This window comes from Sus scrofa, chromosome 12, assembly GCF_054392235.1.
Source record: "Sus scrofa isolate SSC_HxYL_T2T_F1_AM1 chromosome 12, Sscrofa_HxYL_maternal_Yorkshire_Landrace_v2.0, whole genome shotgun sequence".
Lineage (NCBI taxonomy): Eukaryota > Metazoa > Chordata > Mammalia > Artiodactyla > Suidae > Sus > Sus scrofa.
In genome coordinates this window covers 24,129,853-24,143,551 of record NC_139394.1, presented here as the reverse complement: position 1 = coordinate 24,143,551, position 13,699 = coordinate 24,129,853, and the positions used below count along the sequence as shown (strand labels likewise).

At 38.7% G+C, this 13,699-nt stretch overlaps 1 protein-coding gene across 2 annotated transcripts in view; it reads right to left on the bottom strand.

Annotated features, from left to right (window-relative positions):
- NPEPPS (aminopeptidase puromycin sensitive) overlaps window positions 1–13,699 on the bottom strand; it is an 87,104-nt gene that overhangs the window by 24,679 nt on the left and 48,726 nt on the right. Inside the window, exons 7-14 of one of the 2 annotated variants that reach the window (XM_003131527.6) lie at window positions 13,446–13,542; window positions 13,309–13,342; window positions 12,344–12,458; window positions 9,247–9,411; window positions 8,323–8,427; window positions 7,590–7,650; window positions 4,620–4,729; window positions 391–454 (exon numbers count right to left, since the gene is read on the bottom strand). In XM_003131527.6, coding sequence (XP_003131575.2) covers window positions 391–454; window positions 4,620–4,729; window positions 7,590–7,650; window positions 8,323–8,427; window positions 9,247–9,411; window positions 12,344–12,458; window positions 13,309–13,342; window positions 13,446–13,542 — 751 coding nt within the window. Of the gene's footprint in view, window positions 1–390; window positions 1,883–2,322; window positions 3,006–4,619; window positions 4,730–7,589; window positions 7,651–8,322; window positions 8,428–9,246; window positions 9,412–12,343; window positions 12,459–13,308; window positions 13,343–13,445; window positions 13,543–13,699 lie in introns of those variants that run through there. The other variant, XM_084984690.1, reaches the window with a different exon arrangement.

Below are 13,699 nucleotides of genomic sequence, written 5' to 3'. Positions count from 1 at the left end.
ACCTAGCTATGCTTCAGCTCCCCCATTTGTAAAATGGAAATAATACTACCTACCTCTTAGGGTTGCTGAGAGTGTAACATAAGGGTCAGTTATAGTGCTTAGCACAATGACTGGTACATAATAAATCTAAATAATCATTCACTATAGCCTCCAATAACACACAGAAATCTGGAATCTCAAAAATCTAAGACTATGACAATACTAAAAATATTCTATGACTCTCCTTTATGATAGCCCAGATTTCATTTTTATTTTATTACCATTTCCTTGTTTTATTTAATTCTATTAAAAATAGTTTAAAATGGATAATTATCCTTTATAGCTGGAACACTACTGGTATGGTATCCAAATTCACTGATCGGCTCCCACTTACAAGAGTCACTTGCTTACCAACATATGGTCCACTGGCACAGAACTTCCTCTGAGACAACCTTAGTAATCTGTCATCTTCTACCTAAAGAAGTGAAGCAAAACAAAACAAAGGTGATAGTACCATCAAGGCTTTTTTTTTCTGGAGGGGACAACATTTCTTTAACAAAGAAGAGGTGAAACCAGCACAGCAAAATGGCTCGTGAATACACAAAATGCAATGGTGATAAAGATGATGATAGTACAGAATGGGAGAAAAATCACTATTTCTCATTAAGGCCGCAAAATGACAAAACTCTAAATAAAAGGCCAGGTTCTGTAATACCGTGAGAAGAGATAGATGCCCAGGTAATAAATTTAAAGTATTAAAGTTTTCAAAAGGAAATATGGAGCTACCACTGTGGCCCAATAGGATGGGCGGTATCTAGGGTTTGAGCCCTGGCCCAGCACAGTGGGTTAAAGAACTGCCATTGCTGCAGCAGCAGCTTAAGTCATGACTGTGGCTTGGATATGATCCCTGGTTCCGGAGTTCCATACGCCTCAGGGCAGCCAAAAATGAAAAAAAAAAAAAAAAAGGGCAACATAGTTATTTTAACCTTTATGGAGGAAGGTTATGTTTTCAGTCTTTTGTACTTCCAAAAAGTGGCGACATTAAATTAGCATGTGGACTTAATATTCAGAATTCGAAGTCATTTTTTAGAATGACTGACAAACATGAATGCAGCACGCATTTGTTTCAAAGGATGAGCTTTGCAATGAGATACAAAAAGAGCTGGAGGTTGGCAGGGACTGCAAAAACTATAAAGTCAGAAGACACAAAGGTAAGTGAATACTTAAAAAAAAAAATACTTCAACAGGAGTTCCTGTCATGGTGCAGCGGAAATGAATCCGACTGGGAACCATGAGGTTGTGGGTTCGATCCCTGGCCTCGCCAAGTGGATTAAGGATCCTGCATAGCCATAAGCTGTGGTGTAGGTTGCAGATGTGGCTCAGATCTGGTATTGCTGTGGCTGTGGCTTAGCTCCCATTAGACCCCTAGCCTGGGAACCTCCACTTGCAATGGGTACAGCCCTAAAAAAACAAACAAACAAACAAACAACTTCAACAATATGCAATCATTTGTTTTAGGTGTTATTTGTTACTACACCCTAGAACATTTTAAATAATATAATTAAGACCACCTAAAACAAATGTAAAATTGGGCCAACAACCTTTACGGATGAACTAACTACGAGAGACGGAGTTGAAAAACTAAAAAATGTGAGTGAGGACACAATGGCCACGTTGATGCCATAAAGAAACTACTAATGAACTTAAGTACTACATCACTGATTAGTTACGCATCACATAGATTTCCTTGAAAAAGTTATTAGATAACTTTTATTTTTTTATTTTTTTGCTTTTTAGGGCAGCACTTGTGACATATGAAAGTTCCCAGGCTAGGCGTTGAATTGGCCTATGACACAGCCACAGCAACACAGGATCTGAGCCATAGCTGCAACCTATACCACAGCTCACAGCAATGCCAGATCCCCTACCCACTGAGTAAGGCCAGGGATGAAACCTACATCCTCATGGATACTAGTTGGATTTGTTTCTACTGCACCACAATAGGAACTCCAAGGTAACTCTTAAATTGATTCAGAAATAAAGCAAAAATATCTAAATTCAGGGAATATAAAGAGAGAAAGAGATCATAATCAAGATACAATGCTGCAAGTCTCTTATTTGTAAAGAATTGAGTCAGACAGGACTTTTATTGTAATGTAAATTGGAAGACAAGTTTGGCTATGCTTGTAGACAGAAAACAAAGCAAAAAAAGACCTAAGGAGTTCCTGATGTTGCTCAGTGGTTAACGAACCCGACTAGCATCCATGAGGACTCGGGTTCAATCCCTGGCCTCACTCAGTGAGTTATGGATCCGGCGTTGCTGTGAGCTGTGGTGTAGGTCACAGACGTGGCTCAGATCCCAAGTTGCTGTGGGTGTGGTGTAGGCCTGCGGCTACAGCTCTGATTCGACCCCTAGCCTGGGAATCTCCATATGTGGTGAGTGTGTCCCTAAATAGACAAAAGACCAAAAAAGACCCTAAAAGCCACTTGATGGAAAGTTTGAGTCTCAATAACACTGGCAGGAAGTGGCGTAGTAGTGTCCTCTCTTCTGATAAACTACTATGCTCTTAAAAGTATGCTTTATTTGAAAAAATTATGACCTAATAGTTGCTTTATGTGTAAATAGTTTAACAGTTTTGAGGTACTGATAGTTTTTGAGGGATAGAAATCCCCAGAAGTGAAAGCAGCAATCATCTTTGTATGTTATTCTTGGAATAGTCATGTAAGATGAAAACCACTTGCCAGTCTATAAAGAGTGTCAATGTCAAGTTTGATCAGTCATCTCCTATAGCAGATTAGTCCAAAGTGGAGAAAGAAGACTAGAAAGAAACAGAATGGTCAAAATGGTAGGTCAGTAAAATTTTAGATATCCTTTTCCACCAAATATGATTAACTGTGCTCCCTAAATTGCCTCTTCTTCTTACAGCCACACCTGCAACATATGGAAGTTCCAGGGCTAGGTGTCAGATTGGAGCTGCAGCTGCAGGCCTACACCACAGCCACAGCAACACCAGATCTGAGCCACATCTGCGACCTACTCTGCAGCTTGGGGCAATGCCAGATCCTTAGCCCACTGAGTGAGGCCAGGAATCAGAACCAACATTCTCACAGAGACAACGTCGGGTTTTTAACCCACTGAACCACAACAGGAACTAAATAGACTGCCTTTTCAAATGCTTGCAGCCATTCTGACAGGTCCTCCAATGTGTATACTTTATTATAAAATACAATTATATTTAATGTTAAGATGTGGCTCTGAAAGCACTATAACATACTGCGTAAATGTGGGTGCACTTTGAGAGTACAAGGGCTAGTTTAAATACCACCTAGAACTTTAAAGTACAGAAAAGCAAATTTACTAACTTAGACTGCCACATTGAGAAAGATCTGTAAAATATTAGCTTTATGGACAATAAAGAAACACAAAAACAAACACATACCCAAAAAAAGAGCTATGAATCCTCCTCCCTAAAAATGAACAGTAATTAATTCTCTATGCAGCTTACAAAACCATGGCAAAGAAATTTAGGAGGATAATTTCATAATTCATATGATAAAACTAAGTTAAGATAAACTTTCTGGTATGCATTATAGGTTGAAGTGTAATTCTCAGTTCTGTTGAAGGATAACTCAGTTTGAAATACACCTCTCTAAATTCAGGTAACAGTTCAACTAAAATTCTAATCAAAATCACACTACTGTCCAACCAACAATAAAAGCTAATTTTAAAGAATAATATAGGAGGAGTTCCCGTTGTGGCTCAGTGGTTAACAAATCTGACTAGGAACCATGAGGTTGTGGGTTCGATCCCTGGCCTTGCTCAGTGGGTTCAGGATCCGGTGTTGCTGTGAGCTGTGGTGTAGGTTGCAGACGTGGCTCAGATCCCAAGTTGCTGTGGGTGTGGCATAGGCTGGCGGCTTCAGCTCCGATTAGACCCCTAGCCTGGGAACCTCCATATGCCGCAGGAGCGGCCCTAGAAAAGGCAAAAAGACCAAAAAAACACAAGAATATAGGAGCTCCCGCTGTGATGCAATGGGAATGGTGGTGACTCTGTAGTGCTGGGATACAGGTTTGATCCCATGCCTGGCAAAGTGGGTTAAAAATCCCTTGCATTGCAACTGCACCTCGCATCTGATCCCTGGCCTGGGAACTCCATATGCCGAGGGGTGGCCAAAAAAGAAAGAAAGAAAAAAAAAACGAATATTAAAAATTCGTGGTAAATTTTACCAAATACTTGTTTTTTGTGTCTATTGAAGTGATTACGTGGTTCTTCTAACTTTATCCTGTTCATGCAGTGATTACGAGTCATTATATTGATTATTTTTTTTAATTAAACTAACCTTACACTCTCAGAATAAACCTCATTTGGGGATTTTAGGATTATATTAAGAAGTTTACAGTGTTTTCCTTGGGGACTGTAAGGGCAGACAATATTTTGTTTCCTACCATAAACACGTATAATGGTGTGGGGGAAAAACTATTTGGTATAGAGATAATAAGTCACTGAGAAAAGAGTATAAAGGGCTGGTTTAAATCTTACCTACAATACTTAAAAGTACTAAAAAGCAAATTTGTTAGCACTGACTAAATTTCATTTAAATACAGTATCAGACAAATTGAAAGACTTTTTGTAAGTTTACCTGTTCCGCTTCCACATAAATGAGAGGAAATCCCATTTGTTTGGTCCAGGTATTCATCACAGCTGCTATAGGTTTACCACTAGCATTTTCTAAACATTCCCAGAGATCCTCTAGAAGATAAATACAAACAACGAAGATCTAACATGTTTACATTTTTATTTTCCTAAACAAACCAGAAATTCTATACAACTCTTGACACTGCATTACTGACCAATTCCGTGGTTCTTTCAGGTTTGGGAAACAATCAGTGGACCAAATTAACATCCCTCTGCCTCCCCATTGAATGAACCCTATTACAAAAATTGCTCTTATATTCTATGATGTTCTTAATTGTTCCAATTTACTTAAAAAATTACAAATTATAATAAACAAAAGACAAATGAGTTCAAACAAGAAGCAACAGAAACAAACTAATGGAAACATTCAAGATCACTACTAAACACAATCATTCACAAACTTAAAACCATTATACTCATTCAACAGAGTTTAAAAAATACTCAAATGCTAAGGAGGTTGAAGTAAAACCCATATGGCCAAACAACTTGGTTGCAGAATAAGAAAAACAACAATACAATGTGGTACATGCTGTACTGTGGGCATGAACAGAGGAAAAGCACTTAAAGAAAAGTCCAAAGAATAAAGGCTTCACAAGAGGTGACTTTTCGTCTGCATTTTGAAGAGCTGTTCATTTGGGGGGAAAAGGGCATTCCAGGTAAAAAGAATATACGGTCTATGTACAAAAAGGAAAGTCTAAAAAAGACAGAAAATATCAGTAACAGCAGTATGTTCAAAAAGCTGAAAATAGAGGCACATGTGTGGGAGTAACAGGTGTTGAAGCTAAAAAAGCAGGCAGGGTTGTATAGATTTTATCATGAAGGGACGATGACATCTCAAATGTTTTTAATTAGTAGGGTGATGCAATTAGATATTCACTTTAGAATGATAACCCTAGCGAGCTAGCCTCAGAGTGAGAGATGAAAAAGAAGAGAGTGGGACAAGGCAAGCAGTCAGTTGGTAGGCAACTGCAGAATTCCAGCAGAAAGATCATGAAGTCATGAATTAAGGAGCGGCAGAGAGTAGACAGAGAGCGCTAGAACTATTTTAAGAGGATAAAAACCATGGATGGTAAATGAAATGTATTTGAACTGCCCATTGTCTTTCATAAGTAACAAAAACAAACCCAAAAAAGTTAGATGGAATACCATGTACCAGCTATGCTTTGGTAGGCAAAGGTATGGCATCTGAACCACGGCACTTAGTTTCATGGGGAGCTTGTGCACTCTTGGGTCTCACACTAAACCTACTGAATTAGAAATTTTTGAGGAATGGGGAGGGCCACACCCTCAGCATATGGAAGTTCCCAGGCCAGGAATGGAATCCGAGCCACAGCTGCAGCAACACCAGATTCTTAACCCACTGTGCCAGGCAGGGAATCAAACCAGTGCCTCAACAGAGAAGCCCGATCATTAACCCACTGCACCACAGCAGGAACTCCTAGATATTGCATTTTTTTTTTAATTTTTTTTTTCCTTTTTAGGGCTGCGTCTGTGGCATATGGAAGTCCCCAGGGAAGGGGTCGAATCAGAGCTGCAGCTGCCGGCCTACACCATGGCCACAGCAATACTAGATCCAAGCCGCACCTGGAACCCACACCGCAGCATGCGGCAATGCTGGATCCTTAACCCACTGATCAAGGCCAGGGATCAAACCCATATCCTCCTGGATACTAGTCAGGTCTTAACCAGCTGAGCCACAATGGGAACTCCCTAGAAAATGTCACAGGTCACAAACCTCAGAACAGCCCTATAGCTAGGCCTCTCAGAACTTTTGTTATTCTATTAGACACTAGTGACATGAGGACACAAATCTTGTTTTTTAAACTACTTTTGTTTACTAAAGAACTCAGTTTCAGTTCCCTTTGTGGCTCAGCAGTAATGAACCTGACTAGTATCCTTGAGGTTGCAGGTTCAATCCCTGGCCTCACTTAGTGGGTTAAGGATCCAGCATTGCTATGAGCTGTGGTGTAAGTCACAGACACAGCTTGGATCTGGCATTGCTGTGGCCATGGTGTAGGCCAGCAGCTATTGCTCGGTTCCTACTTGGATTCATTTCCGCTGCACCATGATGGGAACTCCCCAGCAGCTATTGCTCTGATACGACGCCTAGCCTGGGAACTTCCATATGCTGTGGGTGTGGCCCTAAAAAGACATACATAAATAAATAAATAACTCATTTTCATATTCAATTAACTTTACACCTTTATTCTTCCTTTTGTCTCTGACAGCCAATAAATTATGGACCACTGGAGTTCCTGTCGTGGCTCAGTGGCTAACAAATCTGACTAGGAACCATGAGGTTGTGGGTTCGGTCCCTGCCCTTGCTCAGTGGGTTGAGGATCCGGTGTTGCCGTGAGCTGTGGTGTAGGTTGCAGATATGGCTCAGATCCCACGTTGCTGTGGCTCTGGTGTAGGCCGGTGGCTACAGCTCCCATTGGACCCCTAGCCTGGGAACCTCCATATGCCGCGGAAGTGGCCCTAGAAAAGGCAAAAAGACAAAAAAAAAAAATTTATGGACCATCATAAGACCTTAAGAATTTACTTAATTGAAAATCTGTAGTTCCACAAGTTCACTCCTATGAATGGTTAATCTGCTGCTATCTTAATAGCCAGTGGTCTATAAAACCAACAAATCACCAAAAAAGAACAAGCTCTGATAAAGTAAACAGAACTCTTTAGACGCTTTACAGTGGCAAAACACTGAGCTATGGAAAGCAAACTACTAGAGGATAACCAAAAGGATAATGAGTCCTGATTCATGTTGATCCATAATGTAACACGTCTTTAAAAAAGTCAACTTTATTTCCTATCCATCACATGGAAAATTAGGTATTTAGAAAAGAGTAAAGTGCCACACTCTCAATGGAGTGCCAACATTTTCTCTCCATTTCTATCTCAAGCTATTAAAGATTACCTGTGGCAGCATTCTTCTGTTGGAACTTGGTTAAATACATGTTCATTCCTTTCTTAAAGTCCTGAGAAAACACAATTTTTAAAATCCAGGAGAGTCAGAACCCAGAATTAGAATATATTTACATTATTAGTACTCAAAAACTACTCAATTTGTCAGATTTTCTAAAACATATAGCCCTCTAATATCTACTGACTTTTGACTTTTCTTTTTCTTTTTCTTTTTGGTCTTTTCTATGGCCGAACCTGCGGTATAGGGAGATTCCCAGGCTAGGGGTCTAATAGGGGCTGTAGCTGCCGGCCTATGCCACAGTCACAGCCACAGCAATGCCAGATCCAAGCCGTGTCTGCAACCTACACCACAGCTGCAACGCTGGATCCTTAACCCACTGAGCAAGGCCAGGGATCAAACCCACAACTTCATGGTTCCTAGTCAGATTCATTAACCACTGAGCCACGATGGGAACTCCTCCACTGCCTTTTGAGAATGCATACTTTGCCTTCTACTTTTGCTTTTAATTTTTCTACCAGACTTCCACCAACCCCCAAAATGTATCTGCAACATCACTCACCTAAGAGATCACAACAGTCAACATAAAATAAAGGCAAGCCAGAGTAATATCCTTCTAGATTCTAGAAAAAATTAAGAACCTAATCTAAACAAAATCAATTTTTTTCATGCAAAATTCTATGGTTTCACCATAAAAGAACAGAAGATTTTTTAAATTGCTTTTTACCTTATCCCCAATGTAGTCATGTAGCATTCGGATGACAGACGCACCTTTGCTATACGATATAGCGTCAAATATCTCATCAACTTCAGAAGGATGGCCCACACTAACCTGGCAGACAGTGTGATTCAGGGTTATGACAGGAAGCAGACAGCCTGGAACACTGAATTACATAAAAAGCTTTCTAGGAAAACCCTTCTAACTCATAAGATACTTTTTGCCTTTAGGTGACTCATAATTGTATAGTGATGACTATTTAAAAGGGTGTAATAACTAATATTAATAAAACAGAATATATAACATGATCCCTATCATCTTGTAGGGCCTGGGTTCCAGTCTCAGCCCTGCTTTGCTGGGAGGCAAATCACTATGGATAGTTTAGGGGTAGGGAGGTGAGGATAAGGAAGAGAGAGATGAAAAACATTTGACTTCTTGCACTAACTGTAATGGTTTACAATTATATAGGACCTTGGTTAAATATGTCAAAATAGACTATGAGTCTAGTTCTTTGCAGGCAAAATCTACACATATAAGCTAGCTAAATTAAGGATAAGCTAAGTCAAAAAATTAAAAAAAAATATATAACACCAAACAACGAAAACAATAAAAGAGTATGTTCAGGATTTTCTTTGAAACAACAGAATCATAATATTGCCCAACAGGTATGGTTCTCCCATACTAGCCAATAAAAATCTATTTGGTGAATGCTTACAGGTACAGAGCACTTGATTCTATAAATATCATATACGTTTAAAAAGAAACAATTGAAACTTAGTCTTGCTAGATTTTCAAGAATGGAAATATAAACTATATAGAGCAAATGATATCACTCATGCAATTTTCTTTTCAAAGTTTTAAATATCTCTATAAAGAATGACTTATTTCACTGACAATGAGAGCAAAGGCCAATGACTGAAAAGTATGTCTCACTTCAATAGGATGGCTGTTATCTAAGGCATCAAGCTCCTGGGCACGGGTATAATCAGCAGAAACAAACTGAGTCCAGATATCATACTCTGGGAAGCAGTGATCTACACAAAGATACTCAATCCACGATGCGAAGCCTTCGTTTAACCAAAGATGAGTCCACCATTCCTAAAAACAAAAGATGGAAATATGTAAACAAAACAAAGTGCTTGCCCTGTCACTAATCTTAAAAACTCACAACTCTTAATGAACTAAAATTCAATTCAAAATATTTAGTAAATAACATATCTGAACAAAAGAAATGCCAAGAAAGGCCAACTGGTGACACCAGCATTATCACCACTGCTAAGTAATTTTTAGTACTAAAGATAGAAAAGGATGGGGAATAGAAAAGGACAGGGGATGAAAAACCCCCTAAATATGGAAAAAGGGAAAAGAGTGGATAAATGTAGGCAAGAGCCTATACTGTCATATAAAATTCAGTTCAGTAAAGATCTGTCTTAAAAACAAACAAAAGCCCAGAAAACTACCAGAACCAAACAAGGAAAACTGGAAACTATTTTTCTTTCTTTTTTTTTTTTTTTGTCTTTTTGCCATTTCTTGGGCCTCTCCCGCAGCATATGGAGGTTCCCAGGCTAGGGGTTGAATCGGAGCTGTAGCCGCCGGCCTACGCCAGAGCCACAGCAACGCAGGATCCGAGCCGCGTCTGCAACCTACACCACAGCTCACGGCAATGCCGGATCGTTAACCCACTGAGCAAGGGCAGGGACCGAACCCGCAACCTCATGGTTCCTAGTCGGATTCGTTAACCACTGCGCCATGACGGGAACTCCTGGAAACTATTTCTATAATGACTGGGAAAAATCATTGCTGACTGACAAGTTAAATTTTCTAGATATACAGAAAAGCAGTATTGCTTATATAAGGATTATGTGAATTTAGCAAAAATGTCATGACGGTAAGTTGTTCAGTAATAGATGGTGTTTAAACATTTAAAATCAATCAATTTTTTAGAAAGTTTTCAATCTAATTTTCGTTAAAATTGATTAAATTACTTATGAAAAGAAAGCAATACTCCATGAATCCAAGATAGAAACTAAAGAACTAATGAATGGTAAAAAAGCAAAGGAGTTCCTGTTGTGGCTAAGCAGAAATGAATCCAACTAGTATCCTTGAGGATGCGGGTTTGAGCCCTGGTCCTATGCCATGGGTGAACAATCCAGTGTTGCTGTGGCTGTGGTTGTAGGCCTGCAGCTATAGCTCCAATTCGACCCCTAGCCAGGTAACTTCCATATGCTGTAGCTGCAATCCTTTAAAAAAAAAAAAAAAAGGATTAATGCACTGGTTAGGGAAAAAAGGGCATTTTAAAATTCTGAAAAGATCAAATAGTTTTAATACTAAGTGAAAAATGGCTATCTGTCTACATGCTTTGTGCATTTATTTAACTAACAGCCTCTACTAGGATAACTAGGATAAGCTGGTGGTAGTTATTTTCTACCTATCTATAAGACCCTAAATTTCAGTTAATGAAACAACTGACATTTAATAACTAGAAGTTAGAGAATGTACACACTTCCCCTACTAAAATTTATTGCTGGTAATTTAAAAATAAAATCATAAAAGATAAAGTCTGCTCAACACTGAGCATAAAAGGAGTTCCCTTGTGGCACAGTGGATTAAGGATTTGGCCCTGTCACTGCAGCAGCTCAGGTCACTGCTGGGGTGCAAGTTCAATCCATGGCCAGGAACTTCCACATGCCATGGGTGCAGCCAAAAAAAAAAGTAAATAAATAAAAAAATAAAAAGAATCTTCTCTTTAAAGACAAACAAAACACCATAGGCGTTCCCACTGTGGCTCAGTGGGTTAAGGATCCATTTTTGCCACGAGGTACTGACTAGGTCTCAGATGATACTTGGATCCGATGTTGTGCAGCTCCAATCTGATCCCTTGCCCTGGAACTTCCATATGCTGCAGGTGTGGCTGTAAAAAAAAAAAAAAAAAAGAAAAAAAAAGAAAGAAAGGAAACACCACAGATTAATTTAAAAAAACAAAAACAAAAGATACTGAGAAAAAAAATCATTTGGTGGTAACAAAATCATTTGGTGGAGAAAAGAACATTTCTGACATATCTGAATACAGGTACTAGTATACCTAATCTCATGTAACATTATATTTCAAAAAAAATTTTAACACTAAAATTTTAAACCTATAAAGCAAAAAGGAAAGAATTTCCTTTCAAGGGCTGACTTGCCTTAGAAACTCTGACATGTAATAGTTTTGCTAATGTTTTACTTTCTTACTTATTCCTGTGACATATGGACTCAACCAACGTCCAACCTGGGCTCTGCTCTTTGGCAGCCTAAAATGCCATCAGGGAATTTGGCTGGCTCCATAATCTCTACTTCTTTCTTTGCAGAGGCACTTCTAGTCCACTTATTAAATGCTCTGCTCCCAAGCTCTGACATAGTTGGCTGCTATAGATAGTACTTATTTAGAGTAAAAGGGAAAGGTCACGACTACAGAACAGAGATCATTCACTGCAAACATAATAAACAAGGCCTACAATAGGACAGCTGGAAGTTTAATATACTTCACAGCTATTCTGTAGTTTTTCCTTCCTTTATTTCAATCAAATGCCAACTTAACATTTTAGACAATGAAGAAAATGACCCCCCCAAAACATTTAAACCTAATCAAAGATAGTTTGTTATTTACCAGGTCACTTCACAGCTAGTGAACTACGTAATATATATAACACAAGAAACTAAAATTAGCCTGGAATCTCACTGCATGGAATCTCTACTTAAGTGCAATCTCTTCCATTCACCCAAATTAGTATCATGACTTCCGCCATTTGCTGGCTTAAGTATTAAGAACAGTTTAGGAAGTATTTTCTGTTGAATAAAGATTTTCTATATGCTCTTGATCAACCCAGATATTCTGACAAACACTTTTCAAAGAGGACTTCTTAAAATAAAGTTTTTCTATCAAAACACTACTTTTTTGACTCAATGTTCCAGCCAAACCTGAAGTACTCTGTAGCAGATAAGGCGCAGCAGGAAAAATAAATATATTTGAGCACTTAAAAATATTAAATACCATAGTAACAAGATTTCCAAACCATTGATGGGCGAGTTCATGTCCTACAACCAGAGCAACCCACTGGCGTGATGAAGAACAGGAGTTTTTTGGATCAATAAGCAATGCAGTCTCCCTGTGTTTAAAAAAAAATTTTTTTTAAATAAAAGCATTGTAAGAAAAGCTGGCATGCATAAGTGGGGGAGGGAGATTTAAACAGTAGGTTAAGATGGTCATGTCAGGCTTTAGAGATACCAAGAAAACATTTCTTCAGAGTACACAGGATAGAAAAAGTTCTGGGAAGATTAAAGACCAATTTAATAGAATTTATACAACAGAAAATCAAAGATTGACACGAGTTTAATTATCAGTTTGTTTATTGGACAGCTGCCTGAAATTTTAGAAAAACTTTGTCTAAAGATTAAGGACTGTTGTGCTAGACAGACAGAGAAGACAGTCCTTCCATTAAAAGCAGAGGAGTGGCAAGTGGGGGGAAGATGCATTCCACAGTCCCCAAAAGAAGGCTGAGCAGGCTGTCTAAAACTTAGCTCACCGAAGAAGGCGACTGAAAGTAGAAGGCAAAATCTTGTTTACAGTCACTGCTCTCAAAATTATACAACCCACATGTTTGCACTGTGGTGACAGACATGTAAAAACTTGGCTATTAAGTCAGGGAAAGTTCCTCAAGCTGGATATATAACTATGTAATTACTAGGAGGAAGAGAAGGCATTGAAATGAGAAACTCAGCCAAAAATACATCTACAAATGTTACTAATGCCAGATGCTCACTTTAAAATCTTACACTCTCAGAGAGTAGCACCAGACGGTGTTCATCTGCATTCTTGAAATGTTCACGGAAGTAGGGGGAGGTAGGAAAATTTACGGCAGATCATAAGGCAGAAGCCACTCAACTGTATTTAGGAGTGAAGCTCTCACAAAATCAGTGATTTAAAAGATAAGGCAGGGTAACGCATCTTTAACGTACCTATAAGTAACAAGGCCCCAGTTCTCCATGGCACCTTCATAAAATAAATATAAACATGTATTGATATTTATACACGTCTTCAAAATTATAAAATTCAAAGTTATTACAATTCATCAATAAAACGAAATTTACTTTACCAGCTGCAAAGTCTGCAATAGCAATGAGATCAATTTTAGGTAGGGGATAAGGAACATTGAAGTAATCCTTATAAAAAGGCAGAGTTTTAGCAGCAACCTATAAAGTATAAACAAAAGAACCATGTGATAAATATCTTACTGTCATTCATATAGAAATCCACAAAGGAGTCCTGTTGCAAGCCAAATATCTTAAGTTACTAGAAACCAACCCTGGGGACCCCCACCTCCAAAGACGGCCTCAGCCCTACTTTAAT